Source organism: Falco biarmicus, chromosome 14 (genome assembly GCF_023638135.1).
Source record: "Falco biarmicus isolate bFalBia1 chromosome 14, bFalBia1.pri, whole genome shotgun sequence".
Lineage (NCBI taxonomy): Eukaryota > Metazoa > Chordata > Aves > Falconiformes > Falconidae > Falco > Falco biarmicus.
This window is the reverse complement of record NC_079301.1, coordinates 3,356,525-3,370,609: the sequence shown is the minus strand read 5'-3', so window position 1 is coordinate 3,370,609 and position 14,085 is coordinate 3,356,525. Positions and strand designations below refer to the sequence as shown.

At 43.4% G+C, this 14,085-nt stretch overlaps 1 protein-coding gene across 4 annotated transcripts in view; it reads right to left on the bottom strand.

The window, feature by feature from the left end:
• The window catches only part of DACH2 (dachshund family transcription factor 2), a 310,886-nt gene extending 302,312 nt beyond the window's left edge, over positions 1-8,574 (bottom strand). For 2 of the 4 annotated variants that reach the window (XM_056359330.1, XM_056359331.1), the window contains exon 1: positions 7,977-8,574. In XM_056359330.1, the coding sequence (XP_056215305.1) occupies positions 7,977-8,455 (479 nt within the window). In that variant the 5' untranslated portion in view covers positions 8,456-8,574. The remainder of the gene's footprint in view (positions 1-7,976) is intronic. The other 2 variants (XM_056359332.1, XM_056359333.1) reach the window with 1 other exon arrangement.
• Positions 8,575-14,085: the final 5,511 nt, after the last annotated feature.

The window sequence follows — 14,085 nt, the reverse complement described above, 5'->3', positions numbered from 1 at the left end:
CATTCCTATCGCGTATTATAAAATACATTTCATTTCAATACTTCAGTGTCTGTGCCAAATCCTTAACTAATACTGTCACTAGAAACCTTCAATTAATCACAGTATTAATGGAGCTTTATGTAGCATAGATAATAGAACACATGCATAATACAGCTAGATACCTCAAGTTTTACACATTACTAGTAAAAATCCCATTAATAAAGAATAATCCAATAAAAGAACTGTTTGTGATGGCATTACCATACTTTTTAGTATAAGTAAAAAGAGTCTCCCTCCTAAACAACTACTAAATGCTTAGGGTTCTAACATATTGCTGCAAGCTATAATGGTTATAACTGTTAATCCAATACACCTTTTATACAAACCCATAAACACACGAGTGGAAAAATAGCACAGATGTTCATCTCTAATGCAATTTCCATTCAATTTCCTAAGTGCAGTCCCTGTGTGCAAACTAGCTTAAGTTATGTTTAGCTTGCAAATTCTTTTAATAAATAATGAATGCAATAAAACTGGTAGATCAATGGCAAGCTGAGAAGTCATAAAAAAACCTTTTGTGCTCATGCTGTTGCCGATTTCAAACTTTAATTCAGCGACAGATCAATACTACTTTTTCTTTTTAGCCCATCACATAGACAGCAGATAGACTAGATGTAGGTTAAATGCTGTTACCAGATATCAATTTCCAGAAACTTGATAAGATCAGACACAAATGCAATCAAACATTTTATACCTTAACATATACACAACAATATACACTGCTAAACATGAAACTTTAAGCCACTGTACAGTAATAAAGCAAGCACTATTCATTTGTTCAGGTTCTTACTTTTTGGGGAAGTGGTATTTGTAACTGAGTCAGGAAAGGCTCTGACACAATATATTTTAACGAGCAAAATGGGCTTAGCAGGTCAAGATGTACTGACAAGGAAATATAATCTCCTCATGTTTGCTAGCGACAATAAATTTTATACATACACACACACAACACAACAACATAGCTGTGCTACCAAAAAGAAAGCAAATGAATTCATGTTTTACAGGATTCAGATATTGGCAACTGCTGGGGCAGGTATCAAAGTGCATCGGTTAATAGGTATCGGTGTTTCTTACAGGTTGTAGAATGAGGGGCGAAGGGAAACCCCATTACCAAGTCACTTCGGATAACCATGCTTGACCAAGAGGGAACAAAGATCAAAATCGTGTAGCCCCAAGGGGCAGTTCTAATATCTAGCAGGATAAATCTAAATTACTAAGAATCATTACTAACTAGTGTACTTGTGCTTGGTAATGCATGCTTAATTATAACATATAAAAATCTTGCCTTAACTTACACCAAAGCAGCATGTCAGACAGCAATAACTCTGAAGTATCCTCATTATGTTTGGTTTTGCTATTAGTATTGTTTATGTAAATAATCATTATAAAGTGTTGCATTTACATACACCTACAGGGTTTTACTACACTGACAATCACACAAAAATTTATAAAAGAAACTAGATGGGAACTTTCTAGGTATTTTAAACTACGTATTTGGATAATTTTGTTCCTAACTTCAGAAGATCCAAAAGTATCATTTCTGGAACAGGCACAGAAAAGTTTAAAGATCCTACATTCAGCAAGAACAAGATTAGACCCAAAAACGTATGGAGGAACATAATTCTTCCAAACGCGAGTTTTAAGTAAACATGTCCCACCTATGATGAGAAGGGCTCAGATCCTAGAAACATACGTTCTTTGCCCTTGTTCTGGCAAACTTCCACTGACATGAAAGGTTCACCTCAGCAAAGTCAAAACAGGGACTTCACGGCCCAGTGTTGAACACCTTTTTAATATTGACACTGAAAAACAGCTCTTACACAACACCAACTCCAGCCTGTAAGTGATGAAATAAACAAGATGGAAATCTGCAAAACATCTCAGAATGCTCATTTTAAATACTTTCTGCAAATACCAAGGAAGGTAGATACTATTTCTCACTCTAATGTCACTGCCACACAACGTAACACTATGTTCTAATTCGGTGATTTTCGCCGTGTTCCTCATTTCTACCGAAGGGGATTTTCACCTGCCTTTGAAACAAAAGCACACAAACACACAGAGGCTGCGTGCCCAACCATAGCCCCAGTGTGAGAACTACATCCCATCTACAGAGCTCGTCACTTCTGGAGCTTTTCTAAGTATAATGCTATTGCCACACATTGATATATTGGTGAAAGAAAGGCAAATGTAACAATGCTAAAGCTTAAACTCATTTGAATAAACTGTGAATTTCTATTACATATATTGTTTCCCTTATCAAATTGGAACTACTGGAGCAAGAATACCAAGAATGCCAACATAAATCTAGATCTGTTACAGCCAGTTTCTCCAATTTATTCTCAGAAGCCTTAATGACAAAAAGTCAAAGTTCTTCTGTTTGGGGGAGCGATAAGGAAAAGGAATATTCACGACAATTTTTAACATTACAATAAGGTGTCATAAAGAGAAAGAGATTAGGTTTAACAAAATGACTGAAGCAATTCACAGAATACTATTTCATCTTCTGAAGAAAAACAAGGAAGATTACAAGTGGTTTAATAAATGCTAAGGAATAAAAGCCACTAAAAATTGTGCGTAGCCTACATGGGAAATAGATCTTCATTATTCATGGCAGAGTACTTCACACTTTGTGAAATCTTTTCCAGAATTTAGAACTGTTCCACACAGACACATTCCAGTCTCTTTTATGATTTGCGTTCCACAGGTTCTGCTCCAAGATAATGGATACCAGACTATACAGATCAGAAATTGATGGTGATCGACAACTTTTCTAACATATCTAGTACTAAATGGTAAGTAGTAACAGAAACATAAAAACCAAGTATTGTATTTTAAACCTAACAGATGTTGAATCCAGATGTATTTAACTTAAAAAGAAAACTATTATTTTTTTATTTTTTTTTACAAAAAATAAAAGAAAAGAGAAAGCCTTACTTCAGCCTGTAATCAATTTGGATACAATGATATTCTATTTATAGCAACACTTTTAACATGTTCTACTGCTATATTATTTATTCGGATCATTCCTATTACAATGAAATATTAATGCTGAGAAAGTGGTTACTCTATTAAGGAGCTATCCTATGTTTAGATTTTAATATTGATCTCCACTCTTTTGGAATAATTAATCATTCTGTATGAAACTGTATTTGCCTGGCTTTGTGTTATAATATGATTAGAAGTTTAGCATCTTCCCCACAACGATGCCATGATTAAATTTGTATTTCAACCTACTCCTAAAGGCAATTTAGTTATTCCAACAGAAAGGGGAAAAGGGGATACCGCCACTTTAAAAGCTTCAATCTCTTTGACATTGCTGGCAGTGTATGGGAACATTAATGCATCTGTCATGATAACAAGCTAAGAATAACATCTAGACATCAAACCGAGCAGAGAATCCATCTGAAGTGATTCATTCAGATCTGTCTCATTGATTTATTAAACACAGGGCAACATCTGCAGCCTCACAGAGCCGCTTGGCAAAATTAATGCAAGATCAATTCAAATGGAAAAAAGTGCAAAAGAGATAAATCAAAACACAATTTGCATGCAGTTCCACAATCAGGCTTATTGGGTGCAAATGCTCAATTTCCCTCCCAAAGCAAATGAGTTTAAATGTTGTTTTATCTTCGTAGAATTGTGTGATTTGAAGTGACAGTGAAGAGTTCTGCAGGTTGAAATGGTGAAAAGAAAAAAAGGAGAAGAAATGCTTGCAAAGACCTTTTGAATATGCAACAAGAATATCATTAATACCTAATTGTTTAGCTTTTTTGTCTTTGCTACAAAAACAGAGTATTTTTCAGTTGTAGAAGTCTCAGTAGAAAATTACATATGTATTATGCATATACACATGCAGGAAACATACAAATACTCCATTTTGGAGGAAAAGCATGTTACACTTCAAATGGGGAGCTCTATTGCTATGAAAAAAGAAGGGAATTTTAATCAAGGGTTCTCCAGATTACATATGCATCTGATGAAAATATTCAAGTATTTTAGTAGTTTTGTACAAGCACAGATTTCAAGATGTCCAAAAAGAAAGGGATTTTTCCAAAAGTATAATTAATCTGCTCTGAGAGTGGAAAAATTCTTTTCTGCATCTCTAGCAGAATCCACGGTGTTTGTGATCTCTCTCGAGAACGTTTTAAGTGAGTCTCCTCTCCAAAGAAAAGGAAACTGAGAAACTGGGGGTTTTTTTGGGTTGGTTTTTTTTTTTTTTTTTTTTTTTTTTGGGGGGGGGGAGTAATTAAACATGCTAGCACTTCAAAAATTCACAAGTTTGCCAAGTCTGAACACATACTTAATATTAACTTTGTCAAAGAAGTTTATATAATCAGATGTCCACATTTAAAAATCAATACACAAGGAAGCTCTGTGCAGAGCTACATGACTGGATTGCTTTAATTATAATCTTGACATCGTTCTCCTAATAAAAGACAGAGTATTGCTGACTATAGGATAGCTTTTAATAGACAACATGACTAGACCCTCATTATCTCATAAAATAAAATGTCTGCGTTTACTGCTTAAATTCCTTTCCAAAGCCTTTCACTGTTTGTGAATAGCCAGTGTAATACAAAAATATTAGCTTAGTTGGATACTTTAAAGCACAAAAAATAAGCCATGTACTGAAAAAAATGTTTTCTGGGAAATATTCTTACTATTTACTGAATAATCCAGACCAATACTATGCTTTTTCAGTAACCAGCAGCACCCACCAGACACAGAAACCCTGTAGAACAGGTTATAATCATAGTCATATAAATCCGATTTTAAGAAGTGATGTATCACAAGAATGTTCTCACTACAGCATTAAGTTTCATCTTTCAGTAAAACCTCATTATAGTTTTACACTTTAAGTAAACGTTATGCTTTACTACTAAAATTAAACACACGTCCATAATTAATAATCTAAGGTATTGCAAATCATTAACCAAATTCTGTAAATATGTTGTACTCATATTCACTTGAAGATGCTACCTGTAATGAAACAAACGGTTAGTTTCCTTTTACAAACCTTGCTTCCAAATTAGATTACATGATAATGGCTAACAACAACCAAAGTTAGGAACATTTGGTTTACACATAAGTGAAAATTATGTGTGCTCCTTAAAAAAATGCAAAGGTCAAAGATGCCAGATGTATGTTACACTAGTCACCTATATCATAAACATACAAAAAAACCCAACTTTCGCTTGCAGGTATATCTCTGCAGCTCTTATGCGCTCTGTAGACAAGCCCAGCTAAAAAAAAATGCAAAGAATTAAGCAGAATTTCTCTTTATTTCAGTTCTAGATGGTTCACATTGCAATTAAAAATATAATTAAAAGTGTACAATAACATATGAGATGTTGACTTTCAGAAGTCAGCTAACACTGAGAACAATGATAGCCAGCATTTCTTACTGCTTTTTTCTGGCAGCTCTCGAGTTTAACGCAGTATTTCTACAGTATTCAAATATATACCTAAATCTCTATAAATAAATTAAACAAACAGATATGGATGTATGTATATATTGCAAGAGCAACGCATGATATTCCGAGTTGAAAGTAATACTCGAGCCATGCGGTGGAACAATACACATCGAAGGCTTTGCTTCTAAAAGACCACATTTTTTCAAGACGTTCCATCCCAGGTACAGAACCTCAATACCACATGTATAGCTGAAACAGTTATGCCATGTTTTATTTGTTTGGTACCATGCACTGCAGTGGTTCCCAGGTCACTTCACAGCAAACAAAACCTAGATCACTCATGTATTCAGCTATTTTTACCCAACATATTCTCCCATTAAGTATGGGTTGTTCAAGGGAAAAAAATAACCTGTAAATAAAATGTAAAAAAAATAAGCATTCAATTAGCATGATGGGATACAATTAACATTGTTAAGTTACAGTACTTGAGAAAAGTTTCATATGTGCTGATAACACTTATCACACGTTACACCTGAAACCGTGAATGCAAAATACACTGATATCGGTCCGTTATTTGAACCAGTGACATTTTCAAGAGACAGACGCAACGGTTGAGCAGTATTTCAGTAAATGAGAAATATTTTAGTAAATGTAAAGGGATCTGCTATTCCTGAACAGGTAAAAATACACAATGTTTTCATAACCAGGCAGGGAGAGTTTGTGATTACACACGTGTTGAATGCACGTTCTCAGTCGAGAGCTTTGACTCCATTCAGACATGTTTCTGCCCTATTAGATCCCCCCTCAACAGTGCTCTCGCCGTATCTTCAGCCTCTGACAAGGTCTTCGTTCCACTGACTGCTCCCTTCAGACCCTCTCGGAGCATCACTGGGCTCCTCACTCGCAGCTCCCGTGGCCTCCCTTCATTACTTACTCTCTTATCCTATCAGGGCCGTAAGTCTTTGTCAAATGCGGGGCGGGGGGGGGGGGAGGGGGGGGACGGGACACGGACACGGACAGGACGTCATGAAATAGAAGTTTTAACCACTTAACACTTCAGCATTTCTGGATCTTAAATCATTGGTTGTAAGAGAGCAGAAATCATGAGGTTGCACCTAAAGGCTGGATCATTAAATCAGATCCTGTATTCCCCTAAGGAGAAACTTTGGCACGGTCACAGGAATGAAACTGACTTGACTTCTTCAACGGTTAACTTTCACGCTAGTCCAGTTCAGAAACATTTCAGAGAAGCACTTGCATGCTTAACGTGTCCCTTAGTAACCTTACATTAATTTTATTCAAATAACTTTAGTCTCAGACCTTACTCATAAGGCCATCACTTTAACAAGGCAGCACCGTGATGTCACAGAGGTGCACGGCAGCCAGATAAACATGCAGCAGGAGAAGGCATTACAGAAATGCAACATGAGCAGAGAGGCAGCACCTACTTCAAATGAACTGATCTAGGAACCGAGCGCAAGCATCTTCTCTAAAGTGTCACCTGTAACATAAAGTGATCTGAAACAAAACACACACCGCCATGGGCGAGTGGCCGTCAGCTCTGCTTGGGCTCAGCGCAGCGAGGACAGGATCAGGCCCCAGATTAGCACGTACTGAAGGTGTTATTTAAAAATAGTATCAAAAACAAACCCAAAAAGACCCAAACCAACCCACCCAACACGTCCAGGCTAAGCAGTCAGACCTCGCGACGCAAAAAACAAAGTTACTGCACACTTGCGGGCTGCACGCCAGACCCGCACCGCAAGCGCTGCCGAACCACGGCTGCGCTCAAGTTTTCCGCCGGGCAGGGGCAGGAGCACGGCCGGGGTGCGGGGCGGGGTGCGGGGCGGCGCTGCGCCGCGCCCGACGGTGCCCCCACCCCTCACACCCCGCTCCTGCGAACCCCGGGGGAGCGCCCGCCTTCACGCGATCGTTACGATCTCCAAAGGCAGCGGCTGCGATGTCGCGGGCCGGGACTGTGACCCCAGTACGGGCCCAGCGGGGCCCCCCGGGCGCACACCCCGCTCCGGGCGGGCCGACCGGCGGGGCAGGGGCTGCGGCCGCCACGGTGCTGGGGGCAGCGCCACGGGGCACGCACCGGCACGGCCCCGGCAACAGTTGGCCCGAGCGGCGCCGGCCCCCCGCGCCCGGCCCCCGGCCGCCCTGAGGAGAGCCGGCAGCGTCCGCGGAAGACCAGGGAGGAAACTTCTGCGGCGCCCCCGGAGCGTGCGGAGCTGCACGGTTTCCCCGCCGGGGGACAAGTCCGAGCGCGGCGTGCGGCCCCGCTCCGCTGCCCGGCGGCCCCGGCCACCCCGGGGCTGGGGGGAGCCCGGCACGTTCCCCGGGCCGGCTGCCCGCCTCCCGCTCCCCGGCCCGGCCCGGCGCCCCGAGGGGCGCCCCCTCCCCCCACCGCGGGGAGAGCGGGGGGACACCGACAGACGGGACGCGGCGGCCCCCCCCCGCCCCCCGGCACGGCCCCGGGCGGCCGGCGCGGAGGAAGAGCGAAGTTTGGCGGCTCACCTCGCGTTGGTGCAGTCGTTGTACAAAGTTTCGAAGTCCTTCCTGGTGATGAGTTTGCAGCGGTTGACGCCGGGCTGGATGGCCCCCAGCCCCCGCAGGATGCGGACCTGCTCCACCGTGCACACCACGGGCGATATATCCAGCCGCTTCAGCTTGGTGTAGACCGTGTGCAGCCCTCCCACCAGGTGCTTGAGGAAGAGATCAAAGACCTGCGGCAGGCAGATCAGCTCCTGCCCCTCCACGAGGAACGAGGCTACCTTCACCCCGTGCAGGTCGACCATCTTACACTCGTTGCCGCCGCCGCCGCCCGCGCCGGCCCCGCCGCTGCCGGCGGAGAGGAAACTGTTGACGAGGCTGTTGGTGAGGCGCGGGGACTCCGCGGGGCTGGAGTACAGCGGGTCCGCCCGGAACAAGCCCGCCGAGCCCCCCGCGCCGCCGCTGGAAGTTGCGGCGATGACGGGCGGCGCGGAGACAGCCATGGCCAGCCCGGCTCCCCGCCGCGGCGCCGCTCGCCTCAGCCCCGCGCCCCGCGCGCGCACTCTCGCCGCGCGCTGTGCGGTACTACTAAAAACAGAGCCGCGCGCCCGCCCTCCCACACGCAGCGGCCGCCGCCAGCCGCGCGCCCAGACCCCTCCCCAGCGCCGCCGGGGGGGAAGAGTGACAGCGCCCTCCAGCCAATGCGCCCCGCCCGCCTCCAGCGCGGCCTCGGCGAGTGGCTGCCGGGCGGGGCGGGGCGGGGCAGCGCCGGCCGCAGCACCTGGGCCGCGGGGCGGCCCGGCCGGGCCGGGGTGCGCGAGGGGCGCCCGCCCGCCGCGCGCCGCTCACGGGCTGCTGGAAACTCCCTCTCGTGCGCCCGGGCCCGGGAAAGTTTGGGCGGGCTCGCCCTGGGCGCGGGGGGTGCCGCGGCGCTCCGGGGGGCGCAGCGCAAGGCCGCGGCCGGCCCGCTGTAGGTGCGGGGCCGCCCCCCGGCCGCAGGGAGTTTTTAGCGGTCGCTGCGCTCCGCTACGTGCCCAAGCGCTACGAGCACCTGTGCCCCGCCGCAGCGCAGGGAGCGGAGGGGCGGGCGGGGCGGAGGGCGGCAGCGGTGCGGGTCTCCGTCAGGTACATAACGCGCCCGGCTATGGACGGGCAGGCGGCGCGGCGCCCGCGGTGGGCGAGCAGGCGGCGGAGCGGGGCCGGGCCGGGGCACGCCGGCCCCTGCCGCGGCGGGGCGGGGGCTGGAAGTTGGTGCTGGGCCGCAGGCGGCGGACTCCGGCCTCGGGAGGTCTGGCTGTAACTGCTTGAAATTCCCAGATTCTAGCGCGGCGTCGGTCGTGTGCTGGGTACGATGTCATCGGCCCTGCCCGCGCCCGTCGGTAAGGCCGCTCCCGCGGCACCAGATGGCCCCTCCGGCAGTTGCAGACAAGTAAAACCGGCGGCCCCGGGAGCCGGGCAGACCCTGCCGCTCCTTCCCCAAACCAGGCCAGCTGGCAGGAGAACCGCTCAGCTTCGTGCATCCCTGTGCCCTGAACAAGTGGACCCGAAAGACGGTCAGACAGGTCCGGTACCAAGGAGCTGAGGCCGGACAGACAGACACCCACCGGCAGGCAGGACACGCTGGCTAGGCTGGGTATTGGCTGCTTCTCCCCGTGTGCCCACACTAGACCCTATTTTCCTAGCCTTTGCGCTTTCTTCCTTTACATCGACATCCTTCTTTCCTGTTTGTTTCCACTTTTTTTCAGCCACCTTTTATCTTTCCTTCTTTCCTAGTCCTTTAACTTCTTCACTCCCTTTTTGTTTGGTTTTTTTTTCTTTAGTTGTTTGTTTGGGTTTCTGTTAGCTTCCTGCTAAAGCATTCAGGCTAAACAAAGCAAGCAGAAAAGTATAAACAAAACTTTTCAAGTGAATACTAAATAAGCAATATCAACAGCACGTTTCAACTGTTTCCATGATGGCACTCTTTATGTATGCCATCTTCTTCCTTTTGCTAAGCTTGCTTATTTAGGCACCCTTTATGCAAAGTATAATATTTGTGCATTATGAGTAATCCCATTTTAGATGAGGGGAGATGACTGTATGCTAACTAAATTGCTATATTTGTTAATTTAAATGATAGAAATTACACTCTGGAGGAACCTCACTTTCTCTCCATTGATTATACACGTGTTCTAAGACTAGCCACTTTTTTTAGGCACCTACCCTAGCTGCCTAAAACTAAGGCAGAATTTTCACATCAGGTTTAAATGAAAAACTTTCTTTAAGAATGTCCATATTTCCTAAACTAGTTCACGCATCTTTCTAGGATCAAAATCTTAGCCCCTGTCCCGCAGAGCTTCCAATCTATCTACTTCAGTAAAGGGTTTAATACAATCGAGCCCTGAACTCATCTGAGGTTTTTATATACTGGAAATGATAGAAATAACAAATAACTGGCTTCAGATAGAAACTTTTGGGGTTAATTTTCTGGACATAATTGCTATTAGGAGATTTAATAAATCAGATTCAAACATTTCTCATTGGCTTTGCCCTTTTAAAGACATTTTTTGCTTCGAGATTAATGTGACAATCAAATTCCACCGTGAGAAATCTTTTTCCTTTTTGACTTTAATGTCTTCCATAAGCTAAACATATTTCTAAATAAGACTGAATTTTTGCAAGGCCAGAGGAAGCCTTGCGCATCAACACCCAGCAAGTTGGAGTGGCATGAAGCAATATAAAATCATAAAGGCTGTAGTAAAAACAGTACCCTTGAGAGGTGACTATCCATGGACAGAAGAACTGCTCTTAAACTAAGAAAATGCTCAAGGTTTGAGAATTAATACCAGGCAGCTGTCCAGTTCAACTAAGCATATACAAATCAACTATATCAATGAATATTATTATTTCTCTGATTTTATTAAAGACAAGACAAAGTTACTAGAGCTTAACAATCATCGAGTAATATCTTGTCAGTTATAGAGTATCCAGATGGTTTATTTGAATGGAGTCCAGCAGTATGCAATTTGAATGTGTACAAACTAGTAAGCCTCCCTATAGCTGAAATAAGTATTTTCGAATATTTATTTAAAATTAAAGTTTCAGTATTTTTGCTCCTTTTAGACTGGTATGCAAAATACTCTCTTGACGCTATCAGCTATATAAATATTGGTGTATTCTATATGAGCCCTATATAAAAAAGGGCCATGTTTGTATGGCAAAATGTCAAGCAAAGGTTCTGTTATATTTGTTTAGTTTTGTCATCATTACATATGCCCCATTGGAGTGAAATGTGAAAGAGCTCTTTTCTGACACAGGAGAAGAGAGGAAAGCCCCATTCATTCCAAATAGGGCCAGTCAACAGCATTCTGGAAATTACTTCTTGTCAGGTGGCATAAATGTGGCTACTGGCTCACAGGGATCCTGTAGAGAAAATGATGGGTCACAATTGGCTAGGAGGCGACAATGATAAAAAATAGTGATAGCTTTTAAAGTAAAGTAGTAGGGGATTAATTAAAAATAATTTTTTTTTCTAGAAGACTGGAAAGCTTAATAGTGATGTTGGTGTTTTAGCTCAGCCTACTTGTAGCCAAACATCAGGCAGGATAATAAAAAAAGGAACTCTACAGATACTGCGATGTAAAGATTTGCAGTTATTTATTTATTTATTAGTATAAAGACATTTTTCTGTAGACCTGATATAGGTATGTCCAATGTGAGTAGATTATAGGAGAAAATGCTTGTTTTTATTGAAGAACTTGGATCTTCACTAAAATAAAGGGGGGGGGGAGATAAATGTTAACATAGTCAGAGGTAACTGTGGGCCCAAAATGAAAGATGAAAAAAATAACTGAAAGATGCATTTATAATGCACCCTAGTCGTAGCAAAATGCAACATGAAATTTCTGAATTCCAGCCTGACTGGAGTCCTCATGACAATTATAATTTCCTAGTCCTTAGCAAAAAAATTACATGGGGCCCAATCTAAAGATTTTAACTTGCCCTAGTGACTTTGAGTTTATATCATCAGCAAACCACTGATACAGCTAATTCTGAGTAAAGGTTTGAAAAGGAAGTAAAAACATCATTAAATATTTGCTAGTTTAGTGTTTGATGCCTTGGTTTACTTGGGAAAGAGTAACCATGATTAGATTAACAAATGCAGGCCACTGACGTTGAGAAAAAGAAGAGACTGAAATTACTATGTCATTCTTATTGCCCACATTTTTCTAGATGCATTAATACTTGACACTTGTATTCAATTTAGTTCTGACATTTCAGCAGAGTTTTTTTTGGAATAGTGGATTAAAACTTCCCACCTAAACATCAAGGATTTTAAATAAAACTGATAAATCTAAATGTCTAAGTATCAATAGAAAAATGATCCCTTCTCTTACGCAATTAAATGTATTGTATTAATGTGTGCATAATGCAGAATCAATAAATAATGAATTACCAGTGATTGTAATTGAATGTTTTCATAATTTTATTGTCAGCCATGATAAATAATCAGTACATTTATACTGCATTAAATTAATTAGTGTGTCATTTCTATTACATACATCAGCAGTGAAGTAATGCAGTGACATCTGTTTCTAATGTTTTAAAGATGCGGTATTCCTTATTAAGTAAAAGGAATAGTTATTAGAGGTATTTCCTGTGATTGGCAGTTATACTGGTATAGTCAAAAAGATCAAATAAAGGAACTTGCACTCTTTGCAAATGCTGCATTTCAACCCTTAATGGCAGTGAGTAACAGTGATTGGAGTGAATATTGCTGCTTCAGGCTTTCAGAAAATCCTACCCAACTTTCTTTAGAAAGTAAGAGGGGATCTTCTCTCCCCAGTACCGTCAGGGAAGATTTGAACATGCAAAATAATTAACACTCTACAAAAGAACCGAGCATCCACATCCATTACTATATCCATTTTTCTGCCTCAGTCCTCTGCATATATAAAGGAATTTCCCTGCTAGGTGCTCATCAAAAAGTCGCAGATGAAGCCTTTTTTGGCTGTGATGTTCTTACGCAGAAGTATCTGGACTATTGCTTCTGTAATCTTTGCTTGGAAATCATACTGATTTGACATACCTCAGCCCTTCAGTGCTACTCATACTGTTGTACGTTGCTTGCAAAGGGAATAGGAAATAGAGTAGAAGTTGCAGATCTGGGAATTGGAAAGTGAGAGTAGAACAGGAGGAAGAAATCCTTCCCCGTGAGGGCGGCGCTGGCAGAGGCTGCCCAGAGCAGCTGTGGGTGCCCCATCCCTGGGGGTGCTCAGGGCCAGGCTGGACGGGGCTGGGGGCAACCTGGGCTGGTGGGAGGTGTCCCTGCCCCTGGCGGGGGTTGGGGCTCGGGGGGCTGTCAGCTCCCTCCCAGCCCAACCCAAACCCTTCTGTGACTCTGTAATTCTATAAATAGAATAAGTGGAAGGGAACACGCAGCAAATAAATATGAATCAAACTATGCCAGAAAGAAGGTTATTTTTTAGATGGCTATAGGTATTATAAACTGGGTGATCACCCAGGAGCAGGGTGATGTGAAGTAAAATACACTGAGCAACAACAACTAATGACTACAATAGAGGTCTGGGATTCTTGATTAATGCTGTCTTTTCCAAGACACTTACGGACATCCTTAACTCTTCTGTACCATTACACCACCTTTAAAAAGAAAAATTGGAAAGTCTCATGTTAGGACTTACCAGAATTCTTAATCCAGAAAACAGCTTTTAATTTTAATCTTAATTTTTTCATACTACAATGTACATCATAATATTTAAGGAAAATTAAACCAATTCAGAATGATTTTATTCTTTTCAGTGCAAGTCTCACAAATTGCTATAACTGATCACTGACTACCTTTGCAAAAATCTGAGAGCATGGTCTCTGGAGCAGCCATGTGCATACAACGATTTGTCCACACGGCTTGCCATGTCCCCAGGAAATTCTAGGCTCACTGCAGCCCTCCTGCCTGGGCGTGACTGATGGCTGGCTAGCCCCGGGGCAGTGGTTATACATTTAATACTCTGTATGCTCTACATCATGTTCCAGCTGGGTGTAAGCCTATGTCTGTAGGCTTCCTTATTGCACAATAGTGCGATTTTCAGCCTGGTCTTGGGACAGTCCTCAACAGACACAGCCTTTGAGACAAGCT